The sequence below is a fragment of the Mirounga leonina genome, unplaced genomic scaffold (assembly GCF_011800145.1).
Source record: "Mirounga leonina isolate KUSES-001 unplaced genomic scaffold, KU_Mleo_1.0 Mir_170, whole genome shotgun sequence".
NCBI lineage: Eukaryota > Metazoa > Chordata > Mammalia > Carnivora > Phocidae > Mirounga > Mirounga leonina.
The window spans coordinates 33,435,622-33,455,193 of NW_023270433.1; the positions used below are offsets into that span (position 1 = coordinate 33,435,622).

General features: G+C 42.5%; 1 protein-coding gene across 8 annotated transcripts; it reads left to right on the plus strand.

Moving 5' to 3' along the window:
- The first annotated feature begins 915 nt into the window (after nt 1-915).
- SLC25A51 (solute carrier family 25 member 51) lies at nt 916-17,873 on the plus strand. Of its 8 annotated transcripts, none has more exons than XM_035016269.1 (6): nt 916-1,022; nt 4,635-4,720; nt 5,452-5,603; nt 9,357-9,401; nt 13,910-14,014; nt 14,232-17,873. In XM_035016269.1, the coding sequence occupies exon 6, from the start codon at nt 14,273-14,275 to the stop codon at nt 15,164-15,166; it is 894 nt and encodes a 297-aa protein (XP_034872160.1). In that variant the 5' UTR covers nt 916-1,022; nt 4,635-4,720; nt 5,452-5,603; nt 9,357-9,401; nt 13,910-14,014; nt 14,232-14,272; the 3' UTR covers nt 15,167-17,873. The 8 variants fall into 8 exon arrangements, with proteins under 8 accessions (XP_034872160.1, XP_034872159.1, XP_034872163.1 ...); XM_035016268.1 differs by lacking the exon at nt 916-1,022 and adding an exon at nt 3,232-3,274; XM_035016272.1 differs by lacking the exon at nt 916-1,022 and adding an exon at nt 3,232-3,274 and having other exon boundaries at nt 9,360-9,401.
- Nucleotides 17,874-19,572: the final 1,699 nt, after the last annotated feature.

The following is a 19,572-nucleotide window of genomic DNA, read 5'->3' on the forward strand; positions in this document are numbered from 1 at the left end:
CTCCCACATCCCAAGCAGCAGTTAAACAGGCCTGCTCAAGCAGACCAAATTTTGGAGTCGGTATCTATAAAGTGCTGTCTGGGCAAGTGGGCAGGGAAAGCCACCCACCTAGAGCTAATCTCTGACTAATGCCTCTTGGACTAACCCCAAGTGAAGTGCATGTCCTTCACACGTACTTCACGAGCCTCCTGAAGAGCTTCTCCTCTCCAGGCTGACCCGCTTCCTTCAACCCCTCACACCCGTTGTGTGCCTTTCAGTTTAGGAGTTAGAGTCACGTCATTATTCCTAGTGATGCTGACAAGGGCCAAAGGATGCATGCAAGGTAGGCATTATTTTTCAGATAGGGATTTGGGGCTTAGGAACCAGTGACTTGTCCAAGGTCACTCCCAGAATTGTCAGAGCTATTACTCCACCTAAGCCTTCCATTTCCGAGTGCAATAGAGTCCAAGACCTGCAAGTTGTCAGAGGTTGAAAGGAAAGACTTTAAAAGCGATTTGTATGTCCTACAGCATACAAAAGTGTTCCTCTGTGGCCTGCGGTACCAGTTGCTGACAAAAGGCCACTTTGAGGGTTTGATGAAATCAAGGGGGAACCAGGCGGGGCACTTTCAGGTTTCTGGCGTGTGCCACCCACGACTGTCCATTCCCACCGGCACTCCCTCAGGCTGCACGCTGGAGAACGCGTTGACTAGCTGTGGCACGGCACGGCCACCGTATGGCGCCGAGGGAACGGTGCTCTGGTAGGTGGCGCCCCAGCGCCTTACGACAGGTGTGGGTGACCCTACACCTGCCCCGCCGGGGCCGAGAAAACCTGGTCGGGGTCACCTGACTCTGTGGGTCTAAGGGGAGGCGGCGCGGCGACGTCTGCCTCACGTGATCGGGCTCGGGCGGCGACGAGCGCGTCACGCTACGCCCCGCGCACCGGGTCGGTCAAGGTCTGCGCCTGCGCGGCCGCTGCTCGCCGGCTCGCCGACCTGCGGGTTGGCGGCTACCGGGCGCGGAGCCGGGCGCCCGCTGCGATGGGTGAGTGCGCGGGCTGGCGGCACGGGCTTTCCCCCGGCCTGTACGTTGGAGGAGCGGAAGCACGAAGGAGGGTCTGAGGAGGCCGCCCTGCCCCGGCCCTCTGGCGCAGCCGCTGGGGCCCACCCTCTCCGCGCGCCCGGTCGCGCCCGGTCGCTCCCGCGCGCGCGCCCTCCCGCGTGGGGCCCGCACCCGCGGGAACCGTAGGAGGCGGTGCTCCCGCACAGGGTCGGTTCTACGCCCCCGCGGCTCCCGGGCTCTCCCGCCAGCCGCCGGGTTTCGCGGGGCGTCGTGGGGCTTCGCGGGGCGGGGGGCGCCGTCTGGCGGGCGGGGTGGGCCTTTCCCGCGAAGAACGCTGTGCGTTTATTCGGACGCGCCCCTGCTGGGGAGGTGCCTCCCGCCGCGCACGAACCGGGGGGCGGGGAGGGCGGCGCTGGGACAGCGGAAGGGCCTCTGCCCCCCTGGGGTCTGGGATTCCGGGCCCCCTGAGCTTGTTCGCTGTCGGAGACGGAAGGGGCCTCGGTGATCCTACCCAACCCCTGCCCCTCTTTATCCCCGATTAGGGAAATGGACGCCCGGAGGGCGGTAAGTCGAGCCACAGCCGGGCAGTGCTTATTCTGCGACACCATGTTGCATCGCGTTGTGGGAAACTCAATTGTACAAGGCTTTTGGGGGCGCGCAGGCGGGCGGTGTTGTTCATTGTAAGTCTCTGTACTGATTATTTAGCACCAAGCGTGCCTCGATCAAGCATGTCGATGTCTCCGCTATATTTACCCTTGGGGCATAACCTTTATTTTGCCCCGTCAGCTATACTCAGCTGGTCATAATTCCCACCCTCTGTTTCTCTACCTGTAAGCAGTGAAACAGCAGCCCTGAAAGTATGTGGGTAGTGACCTTGTCAGTTCGAGCCTCCTCCACCCTCGTTTCGAAAGGATTCAATAAAATCAAAGGGTGCTAGAACTGGTCAGGTGGGTCCCCTAGTGTTTCCAGAGCACAGGTTAGGCACTTTGGATCTGGAGTCCCCCTTAGTGCATCTAAAGAAAAAGTGATAAGCTTTTACCTCTCAGTTGAGGTATCTGGTTTCTCCTTTGATAGATTAAACCCAGAGAATTGGATTTTTAAATTAAGGACCTTGCTTTGACTATAGTAACAAGATAGTGTCATAACTAGGCCTGGAACCCAGACTGATCTTGTTCTGATTGCTGACTTAGACCTGCTGACTTACGGGAGTTCACATCTTTGAGAATTACATTTGCCTTACCCCCAGTTTTTGCACAAAGACCTTTGTGCTGGGATCACATCTAGGTCTTGCTCATCCATGTAGGCTGTAAATTACAGCGAGTATTTAGACTTTACACTGTTTAATTATGCCACAAACGTTTGATACTTGTAGTTGCTTAAAAGTCAGCCTATTAACTGTGCTGCTTACTGTTTAGATAGCTTGAGTGTTTTAGGTAGCAAACAGTTTAAAATTATGGTAAATAAGTTTTGCAATAGCGAAGAATTACCCGTGTTAAGGAATTTATTTATTTATTTATTTTTTAAAGATTTTATTTATTTATTTGAGAGAGAGAGAATGAGAGACAGAGAGCATGAGAGGGAGGAGGGTCAGAGGGAGAAGCAGACTCCCCGCCGAGCAGGGAGCCCGATGCGGGACTCGATCCCGGGACTCCAGGATCATGACCTGAGCCGAAGGCAGTCGCTTAACCGACTGAGCCACCCAGGCGCCCCGTGTTAAGGAATTTAAATATACAGATCAGTTTAGTAAAGAAATTTAGCTGTGTTCACAGTATAAATAAACATAAAATTCTAAACTCCATTACCACAGAATACTGTGCACACAGTCCTTACTTCTGTTGCCAAATTAATCTATTCATACCATCCTGGTGTGTAGGATGAAACCAGAGGGAAAGCTTTATTTTTCTTCTTTTCACATGTGTATCGGTGGTTTCTTTGAAGACATCGTAAGTCTCAAGAGGTTAAAATTTAGAAGGAAAGTTTTAAATCTGTGAAGTCTAGGAGGGTTTCATGACCTTCCTTTTTCTATGCACAGGCCTGTTTTTTAAAATTTGAGACTCTAAATACACAGTGATGTTCTTTTTTTTTTTTTTAGATTTTATTTGAGAGCAAGAGTGCACAAGGTTGGGGGGGGGCAGAGGGAGAGGGAGAAGCAGGCTCCCCGCTGAGCAGGGAGCCCAGTGCGGGGCTGGATCCCAGGACCTAAAGGCAGACACCCAGTCGACTGAGCCACCCAGGTACCCATACAGTGATATTCTTAAAATATCTTAAAATCATTAAATATAGGGGTCAATAAACGGTTAATTTCTGCTAGCCATAGTTTTCTGCTTAATAAGTCTCCATTATTACAAACAGCTGTGACAAACTAGTTGCAGTAACATTAATTTGTAAAATTTTGGGAAGTAAATCATTCCTGTAAAAATTTAAGGTGAACATGGACAAAATTTGGTTGGTAGGGTGTACAAATAACTTAGTTTGTATTATCAAGGAACAATAGATTGCTAAACAGTTTGCAGATGGTAACTTCAGAATTTAAAATGTATTGTTATGTATTCAGTATGTAAATGAAATTTCTTAACATTCATAAATTGTCACAACATAATATTATATAATCGTATATACATTAATCAGAGTATTCTTGTTATTTTATCATTCTTTCGTCCTGAGACTCTGAAGAAGAGCAAAGGATTACCTAGATATAAAGCATTTGTGTGCTAAGCTGTTTTGAAAATGTTGGTTAATCTTAGATGGGCAATTGTCCTAATAAGAGTTCTTAAATTTGTGTCTGTCAGCTGAAACAGCAAGAAGTAAGGATGTAGAAGACTAAGTGATTAATAATTATCAAACTCTACCCAGGCAAACTTCTTTTCAAGCATCTTCAAACTTTTTTTTTTTTTTTTTTTTTTTAACTAAAAATGCCATTGGTTTCTTTAACTGGTTAAGAGCACAAAATGTAACAGGCAAGGAGGTGTGTTTTAAACAAATTAAAGCTGTGGGTGGTTTTTTGTTTTTTTTTTCCCCCAATTGTCCCCAAGTCAGATAAATACCCACAAAAATGATGGGGGAAGCAAGGCTGTCCTACATAAGAAGTGTATCCTGAATTAAGGGAAACTGCTATTGAAACAGGAATTAACATAATAAAGTCAGCAGTAGGTTAGCAGTTTTAAAAATTGAGTGTTCAAGGTGCTTGGCTGACTCAGTGGAGTGTGCAACTCTTGATCTTGGGGTTGTGGGTTCAAGCTTCATGTTGGGTGTAGCGATTAGTTAAAAAAAAATCTTAAAAATAATTGAGTCTTCATATGCTGCATGGCACGATGCTATACTATATAAACTACCGAAATACTGCTATGTAGGAAGGAGGAAGTCTGTATGGCTTTTAGCAAAAATGCTTTTCCAGAAAAGCAAATCAAAACAATGCAGTCAGCAGATCAAGGAGGCTATAGCTAGATACCAGAACTATGGCTTCTCATATCTGTGCTAGAGGATCCTTTGTATCCAGAATGGACTAAAATTTCAGGACGAAACAGGGACTTTTAAAAAACATTCCTTTATCCATTTTAAGTTCTCTGCCTCTTTCCCCCTCCCCCTGCATTTCAGCATGATCTAGCAGAAAGATGGCTGCCATTGGCTATTTTATTTGATTCTTTCTGTGGCAAGACCGTCATGGTGCCTGGATATTTCAGGTTTGTATACTTCTCTTACCATTGTCTTGTTGTGGTCAAAAAACTTAGTAATGGACTTAGCGTACTTGGCTTGCCGCTCCTGCTTTATTCTCCCACTAATGAAGGTCAGCTTCAGGGTGTATTTATCAAATCTTTTGAGACTGGAGGACAGTTGCCAGATACTAGGATCCATCCTTGTATGATCTTCCTGTGGGCCACCAGAAAGATGCTCTTCTCCTGAGCATAAATAAAGGATATGATAAGACACACAAAGCCAAAACAGGTTTGGATTCTGGAGCTGGGCACATATAATCCCAAATCAAAGCTACTATGTCAAGATGATGCAGATGATGAGGCAACCATCAATTAGACCAAGATTCTCCACAGAGTATCTTAAAAAGTAATATTAAAAAGTTTTGCTCAAAGGAAAATACATCACCTTAAACACTCAAAATTATGAAACAGAATAAATAAAAATAAGCATCTAACTCAAGAAATTAGAATACTATAAACCTAGACAAAACAGGAGAAAAGAGATAAAGAGGAAAAGCAAATTTAAAAACTGCAAATAGTAAAACTGGTAACTTCAACAGCTGGTTTTTTTTTCTGGGATGAGAGGAATGTAAATTTGACAAACTGGCTACCCTGCTCAAGAAAAAAGGGAACGTAAGTACACAAGACTAGAAGTATTTTTTAAAAACAAGTACTGTATAAGACTATATAAGTCAACCAGAACTTTTTTTTTTTTAAAGGAAATCCAGTATCAAAATTGACTGCAGAAGAAAGAACCTAACAGACCAGTAACAATGGAAGAAATTGAGAAAGTTATCAAAAAGCTACCATCCCCCCAAACACCAGGCCCAGATGGTGTTACAGGTGAATTCCTTTAACTTTGAAGGAAAAGGTAATTTTGATAAGGTTTAAATTGTTTACCAGCATCAGGAAGGAAAAGTGATAGATTGTTTTTACAAAGTCAATAGAACATTGATGCCTGAACTTGGCATGAAGATAGTATTAAAATTGAAAATTTGGTATGTTCCAGTGATGTGAAATTTTAAAATATTAGCAAAATGGTATCTAGCGATATATTAAAAAAAAATATTTCACCATGGCCAAGGAGGATTCATACCCTTATTATAAGGGCAAGTAATTAACAAGAAATAATGCTAATGTATATACCAAATAAATACATTAGTGAATAATAATAGGTCATCCTTGTTGAGCACCTCTAGTGCTCTAGACTACTCTCCGGGATGCTATACTAGTAGTAACTCAAATAACTGAGCCAACCTATGAGGTAGGTAACATCCTTCCCGTATAAATGAGGAAATTAAGCCATAGAGACATTGAGGAACTTGAAGGTCACACAGTGGATAGTGGTGGAGCCAGGATTTGAATTGAGGGTATTAGCTGCAACTCGTAAATGTTACACTGGTTCTGTCTCCAGTATTCATGTGATCATCTCAGTAGCTCCTTAAAAGCATTTGACCAAAGTTCCTGATTTAGTGGTGGTAGGAGGGGTTGAAGGTGGTTGACTTGCAGTAAAACAGGAATAAATGTGTACTCCCTTCCCATGTTTGAAAACTCTCTAAGCCCTTATCAGTTGATCATTAGTATTAGAAAAATGGAATGCAGTTTTAATGGCAAACATAATTTCCTAGTAAATAGCAGGGGGATGGGGCTTACATTATAATTGAAGATATACTAATTCTTAGAATGAATGCAGAATGAAGTTTTGGGGTTTTTAATGTAATTTATCTGATGAAATTATGTGATAGTGCTGGAAAGACGTGCTTTACCTCGTATTTGCAGCACAATCCTAAAGGTGGGTAGGGATAGATGGTGAACAGGGAAGGTTACTTAAAGGAGTACAGATTTTCTAGGGGCCAGTTCAGTAAACATTTTTGTGTCATGATGATCTATTTCCCTGTGTAAACTTGAAACTACTAGGACTTGGATTATGAATACTCTGATGACAGCTTCCTGTTTCTCACCCCAAAAGCCAGTGTCATGCTTAATAGTAATTTCTAGCAAAGTTCCCATAAGTATCAAGAAAATTATAAGGATATTCACTATTATTTTATTTTTTTAATTTTTTTTTTTTTAAGATTTTATTTATTTATTTGAGACAGAGAGCCTGAGAGGGAGGAGGGTCAGAGGGAGAAGCAGACTCCCTGCCGAGCAGGGAGCCCGATGCGGGACTCGATCCCGGGACTCCAGGATCATGACCTGAGCCGAAGCAGTCGCTTAACCAACTGAGCCACCCAGGCGCCCCGGATATTCACTATTATTATAATTTAGTTTTGTTCAGGAAATATTTGTGAATCTAATAAGATAGAAGAAAGATACGTATTATAGTGGAGAATTCAAAATTATTTGTGGTATTTTATATAGTGGAAGCTAAAGCAAAGCAGTCCAAAAAACTGAGAAATTACAAGAGGATTTGGTAAGTTGGCTGGTTCTAACCTTAATATACAAGAATTGGTAGCTTTTTCATATGCAGACAAAAGGCAGTTTGAAAATTAATTGGAAGGAAACGGCCCATTCATAATAGCAACTAAAAAGATAAAATACCTAGGCATAAGAAATATTCAAGATCTAAAAAAAAGAAAAGAAATATTCAAGATCTGGGGGTGCCTGGGTGCCTCAGTCAGTAAAGCCTCTGTCTCTTGATTTCTGCTCAGGTCATGATCTCAGAGTCCTGAGATCATGCCCTGTCTAGGGCTCTGCTTTCAGTGGGGAGTCTGCTTCTCTCCTTCTCCCTCTGCCGCTCCCCCTGCTGGTGCTGCATGCTCTCTCTCTCTCAAATCTTAAAAAAAAAAAAAATAAAAATATTCAAGATCTGTATGAAAAATTTTTTAAATGCTACTGAGGTTTGTAAAAAGACAAATAAATAGGAAGACATCATATTCCTGTAAAGTATGGTTTAATTTTGGAAAAGTGAGAGGTCTTTACATTTATCTATGAAGTTACTTTCTCTGTAAGATACCAACAAGATTTGGGGGAAGAATATGACAGAGATACACTAGAGTTTACCAGGAAAAGCGTAATAGCCAGGAAAACCAGTGGTTCTCAGAAGAGTATGGGGAAGCCCTATGAGATGGTGACACGCGTCATACCGCCGTAGCAGGTCAGAGCAGGTTGGCACTCGAGAAGCGCTGGGCTGCTGGCGGAGCAGAGCCCGTGTAGACATACATGCACATGGCCACGGGCATTTGGATGATGCTCACCGGTCACTTTCATAGGCAAGCTTTTCTCTTTGCCTCCTTATGCTGAAATTCCAGAGAGATTACAGTATGGCTGGTAAATGAAACTATGAAGGTTGTAGAGGGAAGCATGGATTACTCGTTCATACTTTTAGAGTAATGAGGGCCTTCTGAGGACATTATAAAGCCTAGAAGCCAAGATCATAGATTTACTATCCAAATTAAGAACTTCAGTATCACAAAAATGATAAAGTAGGGAAAGTATTTGCCACAGTTTGATTAAAAGAACCAGGAATGATTTTCTTCATATATGAAAAAATTTTACAAATCAGAAAAGGTTTTTCTGCCTATTAGAAATATGGGTAACATGAAAATTTATAGTAAAAGAAATTCAAATGGTCAAAAATGAAAAAATACTGTAGTTTGTTTTTTTTTTTTTTAAGATTTTATTTATTTATTTGAGAGAGAGAATGAGATAGAGAATGAGGGGGGGAGGGTCAGAGAGAGAAGCAGACTCCCCGCCGAGCAGGGAGCCCGATGTGGGACTCGATCCCGGGACTCCAGGATCATGACCTGAGCCGAAGGCAGTTGCTTAACCAACTGAGCCACCCAGGCGTCCCTGTAGTTTATTTTTTTAAGCAGGCCCCTCCACTGAGCAGGGAGCCTGACATGGGGCTCGATCCCAGGACACTGGGATCATGACCTGAGCTGAAGGCAGACGCTTATTAACCAACTGAGCCACCCAGGTGCCCCAAAATGCTGTAGTTTAATCAAAAATTTTAAATGACAGAATGCAGTTTTTTACCCCTGAGATGGTGCAGGAAGTGATGGGGGACCTGGGTACTGGCATACACGTAATGGAAGTATAAATCCTCATTAGTTTTCTGGGGGCAGTTTGGAGTAGCTATCAAATTAAAATGTATTACTCTTTGAGCCAGCAATGCCATTCTAAAGATTTATCCTACAGATAAACTTGCCAGAGTTCACCCCAGCAAGGTGTAGGTACAAGGTTGCCCAATGCAGAATTCTTTGAGAAAAAAAGGAAAAAGCTAAACGTAAACAAAAAACAGGGACTAAAATAAGAGAATAAATTACATATAATATGTCCAATTGTTAGAATACTATACAATCATACAAAATACGGGGGTATCTCCATGCTGTTATTAGAAGGTTCCAGAATGCATTGTGAGTGTCACTGGTGGCAGGCTGACTGGTAAAGAGGCTTTCCCACAGTCAGGCTAGACACAGAGAGCCCTGAGCTAGGGCAGTGAGCTTGGAGAGGGGAGATGTCTGTATATTTAATTGATTTAGAATTTTGTTTTCGCTTAAAAAAAAAAATCTTTTTTAAATGTTTATTTTTAACGTGTCAGTTTTTTTCCTAAGAAAGTAATACGCTTCTTTTATGAATTTTTATTGAAATGACTCATTCGTTGTTTTATTGGATCTACAAGCAGCCCAACTCCAAGGAATCTGGCATCTCTGAGTCGAGCATCCAGGTGATTTCATATAACTATTCTAATACCTGCCAAGGTTAGAAATACTTCGTGTCTCTGAGCCAGGCCTTACTTTGATGATTTACATTGCAGAGGAACACATTTTCAGAACGCCGGGTAACAGTTTTTCCTGCCCCTTTAAACCGATTCATGATGGTGCTGAGCAGATTTCAGCTGTAAGTCCTGCTGCTTACCCAGCGCTCTGCCAAAGGGGAGAGCATGTTCTTCATGAACAGAGCGATGCCCAGAGGTGGTGTGGCTCCCCTGCCTGTGGGGGCTGGCAGTGAAAGAAAGCACCCCTGGCACATTCGGGTTCTGTCGGTACAACCAGGCAACTTAGTGGCGAGGAAAGTTTCCTGACCCCTTCAGGACCTTCCTTCCCACAGAGTTCGGGCTGCAGTGGTTTCCAAGTTTATCTTTTCTAATAGAAACATGGAGGAAGCCAGCTGGAACTCCAGCAAAACAGACTTCGGGCCAGAGTGTTCAATGTTGATTTTCCTGGTGTAGTCTGTCTTGTGGGAAGAGGACACACAGACCCTGGTGTGACATACTTAAGGAAAATAGCTTGTTTGCATTTGCTTCACATGAGAAAGGAAAAGAATAGTATGCAGTACATCAGAGTGTCTTGGGATCCTCCTGAGGGTCTCTCGTAACGCCGGTCCAAGCTTGGTTCCCCATCCTCCTCTGCCACCCACCCATCTTCCCCCCACATTCTGCTCGAGCGGAACGTATTCGAATAATTCCTCGAGAATGCGACCCTGCTGCTCTGACACAGGACCTACACCGCAGCCTGTGCCGCCGCCCTTAGCGGAATGTGCTTCACCCTGTTTGCCCACAGGTCCTATCCTGCTCTGTCATTGTCTCCAGACAGCTAGCTAATGACCCCTTTCTCTGCGGGGCCTTTATACACCTTGCGCGGAACGTGCGTGCATTTATCACCCTGTAGTCCAATTGTTTGCATGTCTTATCTCCCCTGAAGCCAGGGTTCCCGTTTATCTCTAATCTCTGACTTGTAGGGCAGTGCCTTTGAATAAGTGGGTTGAATTTAATTTTCTTAGTTTGCTAATAGGTCAGTGTAAAAGCAGGCAAAGAGGAAGAAATCCCCAACAAAAGTAAATGAAGGTCTTCTTGACAGTGTTATCCTATAAGTCTGAATGAAACAGAAAAAACATTTTTTTAAAGATTTTATTTATGTGGGGGAGAGAGAGAGAGGGAGGAGCAGACTCCGCACTGAGCAGGGAGCCTGACACGGGGCTCCATCCCAGGACCCTGAGATCATGACCTGAGCTGAAGGCAGACTAACCGACTGAGCCACCCAGGCACCCCAATACTCTTATTTTTGATATCTGTATGACATCCCATCAGGTGGATACATCTTCATTTATTCAGTGGGCCCTTTACTGTTGAGCACTTAATTTTTATTCAGTACTTCTCAAGAGCATTGTTGCGACTGTTGTAGTTCAGTCTTTGTGTACATCTTGTATGAGTAACTTTTTCCCTAGGCTGTACTCCCAAAAGGGAAAATTATTGTTGCAGATGTGTGTTCCATATTTGATGTTACCTATCTATGGCTCCTGTAGATACAAGCTCCCCAGGAATTGATTCTTTCTGATTCTTTTCTGTGCTTCAGCTCTGCACTGTACTTTATAGTGATTACATTTTAACATCTTTTGTCCTGAATGCTCAGCAGTTCATACACCTATTAAGCAATAACTCCCTGTTCCTCCTTCCCCAAGCCCCTGGCAACTACCGTTCTACTTTCTGTCTCTGATTTTGACTACTTTATGTACTTTATATAACTGAAATCATACAATATTTGTCCTTTTTGATTGGCTTCTTTTACTTAATGTCCTCGGGGTTCACCCACGTCCTAGCACGTGACAGGATTTCCTTCCTTTTTAAGGCCACATAGTATTCCATTGTATGTATCCATACCACGTCTTGTTTAACCATTCATCCGTCAGTGGACATTTGTGTCGCTTCCACCTCTTGGCTATTGTGAAAAGCACTGCTGTGGATGTGCACGTGCCTTTTGAGACCCTGCTTTCAATTCTTAACAGATACATACCTAGAAGTGGGACCGCTGAATCACATGTTTGTTCTATTGTAAGTTTTTGTAGAATTGCCATTCTGTGTTTAGTGGCTGCAGCATTGTGTATTCTCACCAACAGTGAGCAGGGATTCTCCTCCACATCTCCACCAACACTTGTTATTTTCTGTTTTTGTTTTGTTTTTTTTTTTTAAATAGTAACTATCCTAATGGGTGAGATGATCTCATTGTGGTTTTGATTTGTATTTCTCTTTTGATTGAAGTTGAGCATCTTTTCATATGCTTGTTGGCATCTGAGTGTGTTTTACAGTTTTTTTGGTGTTTTTTGTTTTTGTTTATTTTTATATTTTATTTATTTTATTTTTTATTTATTCGTGACAAAGAGGCAGAGGGAGAAGCAGGCTCCCAAGGAGAAGGGAGCCCGATGTGGGGCTCGATCCCAGGACCCTGGGATCATGACCTGAGCCGAAGGCAGACGCTTAACCATCTGAGCCACCCAGGCACCCTGTTTTTGTTGTTTTTTAGATTTCATTTATTTGAGAGAGAGAGAGAGGGAGAGAAAGCAAGAAGCGGGGGAGGGGGTGGAGGAGGGAGGGAGAAGCAGACTCCCCACTGAGCAGGGAGCCTGACGATGCGGGGCTTGACCCCAGGACCCCAGGATCATGACCTTTGTGACCTGAGCTGAAGCCAGCCACTTAACCAACTGAGCCACCCAGGCACTCCTGTTTTACAGTTTTGTAGGTTTCTTTCATGTCTGGCATAAAAGATAAGTAGAGTCCCATATCTTCTTGTATATCTCCTTTGGAGAAATGGCTGTTCAAGTCCTTTGCTCATTTTTAATCGGGTTATTTAATTTTTTGTTGAGTGGTCTCATGAATGTGGTGTTGTGCTATTGAGGAATTAAAATCAACTTAAAAATATTTAGCCTGTTGGGGCACCTAACCAGCTTAGTTGGTGGAACGTGTGATTCTTGATCTTGGGGTAGTGAGTTTGAGTGCCATGTTGGGTATAGAGATCCCTTAAAAAAAAAATTTAGCCTGTTATATCTAAGATACAATAAAATTGCCATGTAGTCCCCCAATAAAGGTTATTTCTGGGCTGTAGGATTGTCCTGGATGATCCAACTATTTGGATCCTTTGGAGAAAACCAGACTTAGTTGCCTGGCAAGGGGTAGCCTTTGTCATTTTAAGGATGCAGGTATGTTCTAGGGAAGGACTTTACCTTAGTGTTACTCGGTGGGCTAAGCCTGTATATTTAGGCTTCAAATCTTTAGCAGTCTCATGCAGCCACTTTGTCAAGGGCAGCCTCCCAAAGTCACTGCCATGCTTCGGTATGACCATGGGAACATGTGCCCTGCAGCCAGACAGACTTACAATGCCAGCCCCACCAGTTATTTTCTGTACCTCAGACAAAGGAGAGAGTGTTGTTTTTTTCATTGGTAAAACTGGGAAAACCGCATTTATTTGATGGAGTTGTTTTGAGAGTTAAATATGTGAAAATACAGTGTATAATACATACCTGCAGGCCTCCCTTGACCCTGTTCTTCCAGTCTCTACCTCCCAAAGTACATGCTCAGTGTCCCTTATCCATAGCACATATTTGTCATACAAGGTATTCACACTGAGGTGTTTTTGTTTACCTTGGCAGTCTCCTGTTAAATTGTGAGTTCCTTGCTTTTTTTTTTTTTTTTTTTTTTAAGATTTTTATTTGAGAGAGCACGAGCTGGGGTGAGGGGCAGAGGGAAAGGGAGAAGCCAGACTCCCTGCTGAGCAGGAAGCCCAATGTTAGGCTCGATCCCAGGGTGCCAGGATCATGACCTGAGCTGAAGGCAGATGCTTAACTGACTGAGTCACCCAGATGCCCCATGAGTTCCTTGCTCTTGAATCTCTAGCACTTGGCAGAGGGCCTAGTCCAGAGTAGACACTAAGTGTTAGTGAACAGAATGAATGAATGCATGTTTTGCTCTTTTATTTCTCAAGGGAGGACTTTGAATCTTTTTTGGAAGGATAATGGTATATACCATTATGTAGTATAGTACGTATGAACTAGTCCAGTAGTTCTCAAATATTTTGGTCTCAGGACCCCTTTACACCTAAAAATTACTGTGGACCCTAAAGAGCCTTTATGTGAATTAGTATTTCTGGTCTTAGAAATCAAAATTTAAAAATATTAATTAACTATATTTATATATTTATTTTAAAGATAAATTGCATGGGAGAGGGGAGAAGGAGAGGGACAAGCAGATTCCACCCTGAACGCAGAGCTAGATGCAGGGACTGATTCCACGACCTTGAGATTGTGACATGAGCCGAAATCAAGAGTCAGACACTCAACCCGCTCAACTGACTGAGCCACCAGGCGCCCCTCACTTGCTTTAAAATAACACGTTAACGTAGATAACACATTTTCATGAAAAATAACTATTTTCCAAAAAATTACTGAGGAGAGCTTGTTTTCCAGTTTTGCAGGTCTTTGTAATGTCTGGCATAAAAGATCTGCGTCTGCATTGTGTCTGTGGTGAGAAGTTCTGGTTAAAGTAGATGCAGAAAATCCAGCTTCACACAGGTACGTGGCTGGAAAAGGAAGGACCTCCTGGACCCCTGCAAGGGTCTTGGGGACCTCAAGGGGCCCTCTGATAATACTGTAACAACTGCTGATGTAGTCTAACGGGGAAAATGTAATAGTGTCCAGAAATTAAAGGGTTAAGGAAATAAGGAAAAATTCCACGTGTTTAGCCCCGTATATAATGGCTTAGCTACTACTGTCGTTTTGTTACTTGTAGGTTAAAAGTATCCTTCATGAAGAAGAAAGATCTTAAGCAACATGGTGGATTCAGAAGCTCATGAAAAGAGGCCGCCCATCCTGACCTCTTCAAAACAAGATCTGTCACCTCATATCGCAAATGTTGGTGAAATGAAGCATTACTTGTGCGGCTGCTGTGCGGCTTTCAACAACGTAGCAATCACATTTCCCATTCAGAAGGTGCTCTTTCGGCAGCAGCTGTATGGACTCAAAACCCGGGACGCGGTGCTCCAGTTGCGGAGGGATGGCTTTCGAAACTTGTACCGCGGGATCCTTCCCCCACTGATGCAGAAGACAACTACGTTGGCGCTTATGTTTGGGCTGTACGAGGACTTATCTTGCCTTCTCCGAAAGCACATCAGTACCCCTGAGTTTGCGACCCGCAGTGTGGCCGCAGTCCTTGCAGGGACAACAGAAGCAATTTTCACTCCATTGGAAAGAGTTCAGACATTGCTTCAAGACCACAAGCATCATGACAAATTTACAAACACTTACCATGCTTTCAAGGCACTCAGATGCCACGGAATTAGAGAGTATTATCGAGGCTTGGTACCTGTTCTTTTCCGTAATGGATTCAGCAATGTCCTTTTCTTTGGCCTTCGAGGTCCCATTAAGGAGCATCTGCCTACCGCAACAACTCACAGCGCGCATTTGGTCAATGATTTTATCTGTGGAGGTCTGTTGGGGGCCATGTTGGGAATCTTGTTTTTCCCAGTTAATGTTGTGAAAACTCGCATGCAGTCTCAGATTGGTGGGGAGTTTCAGTCTTTTCCCAAGGTTTTCCAGAAAATTTGGCTAGAGCGGGACAGGAAGCTGACGAATCTTTTTAGAGGTGCTCACCTGAATTACCATCGGTCCCTCATCTCTTGGGGCATAATCAATGCAACTTACGAGTTCTTGTTAAAGATTGTATGAAAGAAACCCTCAGTTAAGTGCCATTTATTAACTGAATAGACCTAAGAAGAATGCAGTTTGGCCTTGTTCCTAATTGGCGAAATACAAGTTGGTGTCAGAAGTTCAGGGCACAGTGAATTATGGGCAAAGCTGTTTTCGTGAAGCACCAACAAATTCAGAATAAAAGGTTCTAATAGGAAGATGAAAGGGGTTTTTGGTTTTGTTTTTTCATTATTATCTGAGAACTTTAGGCTAATTGCCTCGTTAATAGCTGTCTATTTGACTGCTTTTGACAAGGGAAACTAATGGCCAAGGTATGATTCTTTTTCCCAAAAGTCTTCAGTAAATCATCTGTATTGAAATGTCAGTGGCCATGACCAGCCAGAGAAAAGGCTCTTAGAGCTTCATGAATTCTCAGGCTTCCTTCTCTTGCTCCATTTCTTGCTTCTCTGCTTTTAGGAGTTGCAGAGGGTAGTCTTCGTTAAACATAAGCATGTACATGTAGGACAAAGAACAGAGGAGCAGAACAGCTTATTAAGTGTAGGCTTTTTATGGTAAATTGCTTGTATTAGTTTTGAAACTAAGTACCTGTTGGGATAGTCATTATCTAGACTATTCAGGCATGGTGTGGCAGAACCAAGCAGCTAGTCAAAGCTCCCATTTTGCTATCTAGGTTGCAAGGTTTTGTGTTTAGTTCTGAATGTGATCTTAAACCCTCCCCAAATGTCCTTATGTTAATTTCACTTATTTCATTGCCAAAACATAGGGAGACTTTTCATTGTAGGCATTTCTTCCTGTGAAATTTCACATTAATTGCAAACTGGTTAATTCAGTTTTTTTGATTAATTGTTGCCAACTTCAGGAAGAGCTTTGGGAGTTTGGGGAGTGTTTTTTCTTTGAGTCATAGTTTGTCGTATTGAAGTATCCTGTTTTCTTAAAACTCTCCTTAAAAAAAAAAAAAACACTTCCATAAAATTGTATTTTGGAAGTATATTAACAGGATTCTAGATTTCTCTCTCCTAAGCATTACAGAAGGGGAAAAAACAAATCTCAGGATAGCTTTCACCCCAGTGTTAGCTTTTTTATTTGACTCTTGGAAATAGAGACCTCTATTAGGATTTTTACATTTTGGGAACCCAGTTTTATCATTTTATCATTAAAACAGTAAGAGAGTTTGAGATAAAGATATTTGGAGGATTAATTTTAAATGCTACTAGTTCGTAAAAGCTGGATAGCATACTCATCCCTTAGGTAACAGAAAAACTTGTCAAAGGAATCAGATTCTTAAAATATTTTTTCCAGATCGATGAAGCAAAATGCCTCTCTTTACTGATTGAATGATTAATAAAACTTGAAACATCCTAGAAAAGTAGTTTATCAATCTTTTAAAAATCCACATCTGTAAGTATGTAGTTAAGATTGCCAACATCTGACATGGCAGAGTAGTTAGGTTTCTTATTACCAGTTTTTCATCATTCTGGGTAATTGCATATGACTATATGCACACACTGACCAAAATAAAATCAGGGTCTCAGTTGGTAGTTTACTCAGTTTCTGGGCAGATAGTCCAAAAGAAATGTTTACCTCTAAATGCAGTATGACTGGTCAAATAAGCATCCTTCCAACCATAAAAGATTGGGAAGCTTTATCAAGCACTTGCCAGGCAGTAATGAGGCTCAGTAACTTTACAACAGCCCTGCTTGAAAATGTTGTGTTGGAAATGGCAGTTTACTTTGGAAACCAAGATGCAGAGGTGAGGATTTCAGAAAGAAAGGATTTGACACCAAATAAACGTGAGTAGCATCCTTTGGCTTATTGAATAGAGTCTGGCTTTGAAAAGGGTTGAGTTTTGGCGAAATGAATGACAAAGGCACTGTGGTCAGTGGCGGTGCTTGGCCCAGGGCCCACCACACCTTGCAGCAGGTGAGTTAGCCTGGGGTCATGCCCTGGGGATGGGCTTCCTTTTGTCTATTATACACTCCTGTGAGGTGACAGATAACCTAAGTTCTAAAGCACTTTCATGAAATACAAGTGAGAATTTGAAAGGGGATGCTTTGGTTTCTGCAATCTCAAACTTGTGGTGTTTAAAAACAAATATTTTTAATGTTTTTAACTCCTAATATATTTGGATTTCTTTGTCACTTTTTACAGCTTTTGGAGACCAAATTGTAAATACATGACCAGGGATGGTTTTTTGTTGTCCTATAGACTTCTTAAATTTGACAAAAAAATTCAACAGAACTTGCTTGTGCTAGTCAACAGCTTTGTCTGAACCTTAAAAGAAGTCAAAATGTGTTATTAATAAGAGATTCTAACCACTTGTTTTTATCTTCAGTGTGAACTAGTAATTTTGAAAAGGCAGACGTGATCGAATAACTATCTGAAGAGCTTTAAAAGTGGCCTTTCTGTTACATACGTGACACAGATGGTTTATGAGCACAGGGAGCTTCCGGCCCTGCCTCCCACACTTTATCTCTGATGCCACCAGAGATGTGTTACGGATTCTCTATTTAACACGCTTGGGGTGGTATGAACCCTCAGGACTGCATCACAGAGTAAACACAACCTTTCTGAGGTGGCAGATTTGTGTGTCTTTGTTTCATTTGTGTTTGGAGACAGTGGATGTTTTTGTCTCAGTAGTCAATATTCATCTTACCTTATGGTTGGTTATGTAATCACCTGCTATATATTGTAAACTGTGCAATAAAACAGAATTGTGTATCTAGAATCATCTTTGGAGACCTGAAATTTCCTAGCTCGATTACAGTGGTAATACTCCATTCTCATGCTCTGCAAACACAGAATCATGGGCGGCAGACAGGGTGTGCAGAATGGGACCCAGAGGCCTTTGGGGCCACCGATCATGCCATGGGGGAAATGGCAGGTCAGTGCGGTTGAAGTTCTGGAGGGAGACGTGTGCGGTCCAAGTGAAGGCAAGACAGGAGATCACATGTGAAGGAAGGGTGAGCACTCAGATTTGATCTCCTTTAAGTTAAAATATTCTTTGTTTTCTTGTATGTATAAATGCCTATCAAAGACTTAACAGGCGTTCTCCTTAAATTTGAAGAGTTTTCATTTTTAATGCTGTCTTTTTGTTTAATAAGTATTTGCTTGCCTAAATGGCTCCCAGATTGTGGGGGAGTCTACATGTTTTTGGGGTTTTGGGGTTTTTTTTAAGTTTCATTATTAAAAGTGGTTAAGCACATAAAGCTGTTTTTGTTTAATATTTTTTGAGTTTTGTGACTGAGTTTAAATGAAACCTGTTAAATGTGTCATTAACATTCTTTTGCTAATTGTTTGGAATAAAGTTGGGGTTTTTTTTGTTTTTTTTTTTTAAGTCCATTCTATTTGGTCTTCTATTGTGGTTGGGTTAGGGTTACTAGCACTTTTTTGTGGCTTAAGTTTGTCTTTTTTGTTGAGCAAACATTTAGCATACTACTATGACTCTTTAGCACCTTCACCTGATAACTTTGTAGGTAGAACAGTCTTCATTTATTCATCTTATTTGGTCAAGAGGAGTTCCAGATAAGTTAACTTTCTAGATAGCTTAACTGCAAAGCATTTTGTGTTTTAATGGTTTTTCTCAAATGAAGTGAACTTTTCCCTACTGAGTATAAACTTAGTATAATCAGTTTATCAATAAATTTCTGTGGTATAGCATAACTTCAGGTCATGTTTACCCCCAACCTAAATGATCTGGATGTTTGTGTTTTTTGAGTTTGTTTATATCTACTTTTAACTTCACAGCTATTCCTTTCTGTTAGGAGATTGAAATTATATTAGCTACACACTTTCCACATGAAATTTTAAGGTGCTTCCTGTCTCAAGGGAGCGTTGAGGCGGTCTGATGAGGACCAGTAGGTAAGGGAGTGATTGCCATCATGCTTCTAAAACTCCAGTTTCGGGTTGGAATTCATCATAAAAGTGAATATCCTGAACTTCAGAATTGATGAAAGGGTGTCATACATGTGATCTGATGCGACGTCATTTTAGCCCCCTGCCGCAAGCTGTCCCACAGCTGTCGTAAAGCGCAGGGTGCGGGGAGTGTGGGGGGGTGTGTTTCTCCAGGTGTGATGGGGAGCAGGCCTGGGGAGCCCTGCAGAGCTGCGGGGTGCTCTGGATCTCGGAGGCGGGTGCCCAACTTCATCCATTTAGCTTCTGATGTTTCCAAGGGGAACTTTTTTTCCAGTGAGCATAGCTGATTTTGAAGTAGAAATTGAGGCTAAAATAGGATTTCTCTAAATTCTCTCCCTTCGATCCATTCTGTGTATCGCTGTAAGATTAATTCTGTAGATACCGATCTGGGCCCTGCTTAGTCACTGCCCTCAGCTGCGGGGACCTCCCCGCTCTCACTCGGCCTCCCACCCTTGCCCCTGCACCCCCCCCAGCACAGCACCCCCCCCCCATTTCACTTAGTCACCCCTGCG